Source organism: Odontomachus brunneus, unplaced genomic scaffold (genome assembly GCF_010583005.1).
Source record: "Odontomachus brunneus isolate Ranch 3 - 2012 unplaced genomic scaffold, Obru_v1 Obru_scaffold_710, whole genome shotgun sequence".
Taxonomy (NCBI): Eukaryota; Metazoa; Arthropoda; class Insecta; order Hymenoptera; family Formicidae; genus Odontomachus; species Odontomachus brunneus.
This window is the reverse complement of record NW_022640160.1, coordinates 1-2,438: the sequence shown is the minus strand read 5'-3', so window position 1 is coordinate 2,438 and position 2,438 is coordinate 1. Positions and strand designations below refer to the sequence as shown.

The 2,438-nt window shown below is 53.5% G+C and overlaps 1 protein-coding gene across 1 annotated transcript; it reads right to left on the bottom strand.

Moving 5' to 3' along the window:
* Positions 1 to 5: 5 nt before the first annotated feature.
* Positions 6 to 2,435, bottom strand: LOC116853759 (putative U5 small nuclear ribonucleoprotein 200 kDa helicase; the record flags this gene model as incomplete). The annotated part of the gene is made up of 1 exon (XM_032834952.1): positions 6 to 2,435. A coding segment is annotated over one exon (2,430 nt), but the record flags the coding sequence as incomplete, so codon positions are not given.
* Between the last annotated feature and the right edge of the window lie 3 nt (positions 2,436 to 2,438).

Sequence of the window (2,438 nt, the reverse complement as noted above, 5' to 3'; positions counted from 1 at the left end):
GGCAATGGTTGCAGATCCAACAGCTCCGTGGGCGGTAGATTCTTCTCCGGCAGTATCAGGTGCCGGAAACTCACGGGTAACTGCGTTTCGGCGCCGATCCACCGGTCAGATACGACGCGTAGGAAGTACTGCGGTGGTAACGGTTCAAACACTGGCACAAAGAACTTGATCACGTGCTCGTCGGCTGCGTACTTGGCCTTCAGCAGGAAATATTCATGATGCAGTATCACTTCTGAGTCCACGTCCTCGACCAGTATCCAGAACGCCTCCGACATGCCGTGCACCTTCTCGTCCCATTGAAAGTCTGGAGTGATAGTCAGGACGACACGCAGAGTGGAACGTGTGATCGGTTGTATGTGCGTAGACAGGCCCAGCTTCGGGAACTGATGGACGTACTTGTGTATGGTTTTGCCGAGCTTCGGCACGCGTATCAGCTCGCCGATCTCGTTGGGTCCGAGATCGTACAGTCTCTCCCAAGGAAAGTTCTTTTTCTCGATCTTCTTCACGATCTCCTCTGGCATCTTGCGGAACTGTCGCAGCGGTGACATAGACTGCCACATCCGGCGGTCGATCATCTTGCAAAGAGACAAACACTTGTCCGCCAGCTGCGCCCAGCCCCGAAACAGCACTATTTCGAAGATAGCTCTCATGAGACGCGACGCGGACTGCGTGACGAACACCATGTCAGACATGAGGGCGAAGCCCTCGAGCCTCAGTTGCGAGATATATGCCTGTAGAAGCACATTCACCTTCGCACTCGGCTCTTCGATGCTCTCCTTCACAGGTATCGGCACTCGTTCCATCAACTTCTGCAACTCTAGTTTCTCCTCCTCGCGCACGTTTATGTTTTTGAACTCGCCGGACAGCGAGAACACGCGAAACAATTCTATCTCGCTCAATGTGCGCTTCAGCAACTGATTGTACGTCGCCATAGTCTCGTGCGTGCAGTAATAATGAGATCCGATTCTGCCCAACTCGGTCGCCTGAAAATTGCCGGACTTGCGGTCGTACTTAATGAGGCCGCTGCGATCCAGCCCAACAGCGGCCGAGTGAATGAGATCGGCCCGGTGTAGCTCCAGTAACGGATCCTGCTTCAGTTTATCGTGGCTGATCCCATACAGGCTCGGACAACGCAGCATTCGGATATAGAGGTAAGTGTAGCCGAGCCAGGTGACCGCATCCCGAATGTTCTGAATCGTACCCAACACCACTTCCGCGTTCAGCATATCGGACATTTTGCTGATCAGCTGCGACTCGATTGGCAGCTGCTGATTCAACAACGACAAGTAGTACTGCAGCTCGCTGTGATTCGTGATGAGGATACCCTCGCCTTTCGTGTCGTATTGCGGTCGACCTGCACGACCCAACATCTGCAGGACGTCTAACGCGCCCAGTTCCACCCACCTGCCTTTCTCCGGATTGTACACTTGCGTGCCCTTGATGATGACTGTATGTGCCGGCAAGTTAACACCCCAGGCCAAGGTTGCCGTGGACACGAGCACTTGTATGTGTCGGTCGGCAAAGAGATCCTCCACCAGAGTACGATCGACACGGGTCATGCCGGCATGATGAATCGCGAAGCCGTACGGTAGCAGATCCTTGAGTTCTTGATTCTTCACCTGCTCCGCTTCTGTTCGCAATACTTCCATCGACGCGGAACCTTCTCGTAGAAACTGACCCAACGTGTCTTTCTCCAGACACATGTCTCTGATGGCGCGCGCTGTCTTACCGGTTTCCTTGCGTGAATGCACGAATATCAGCACTTGATTACGGCCCGCGTGTTCCATAGTCTTCTCATAGACGATCTCGTTCATTACCTGGAAACGCTTGAGCGCCTTCTTCTCGGTGACACCGATGTATTGCTGTTCCAATGCCACTGGCCGGAAACTATTGTCGAAATAGAACAGTCCTGTTTCAGGTTTGATGCGCAAAAACGCCGCGACGTCTTGATAATTGGGTAACGTGGCCGACAAGCCGACGAGTCGCACGTCCTCCTGGGTAGTCTCGATATTCCGGATCGTCCTCGCGACCAACGCTTCGAGAACAGGTCCTCTTTCGTCGTGAAGCAAGTGAATTTCATCAATAATGATCAGCCGCACCAACGACGTGAAGGTCTTCTCGCCGCCTTTTCTCGTTATGATATCCCACTTCTCTGGCGTGCACACTATCACCTGAGTAGCGGCGATCTGTTCTCGCGTCAGCTGATGGTCCCCCGTTAACTCGGAAACAGTGAGATTGTACGTCGACAAACGCTTCCGGAAATTTCCGACCATCTCCTGTACCAACGAACGCATCGGCGCGACATAGATCACCTTGAATTCGTCGGCATTGATCGTACCGTCGGCATTGATGTGTTTGCCGATCTCTCGCATCATGCACAACAGTGCCACGTTAGTCTTGCCGGCTCCCGTGGGTGCGCACAGTAGCAGGTTCTCGTC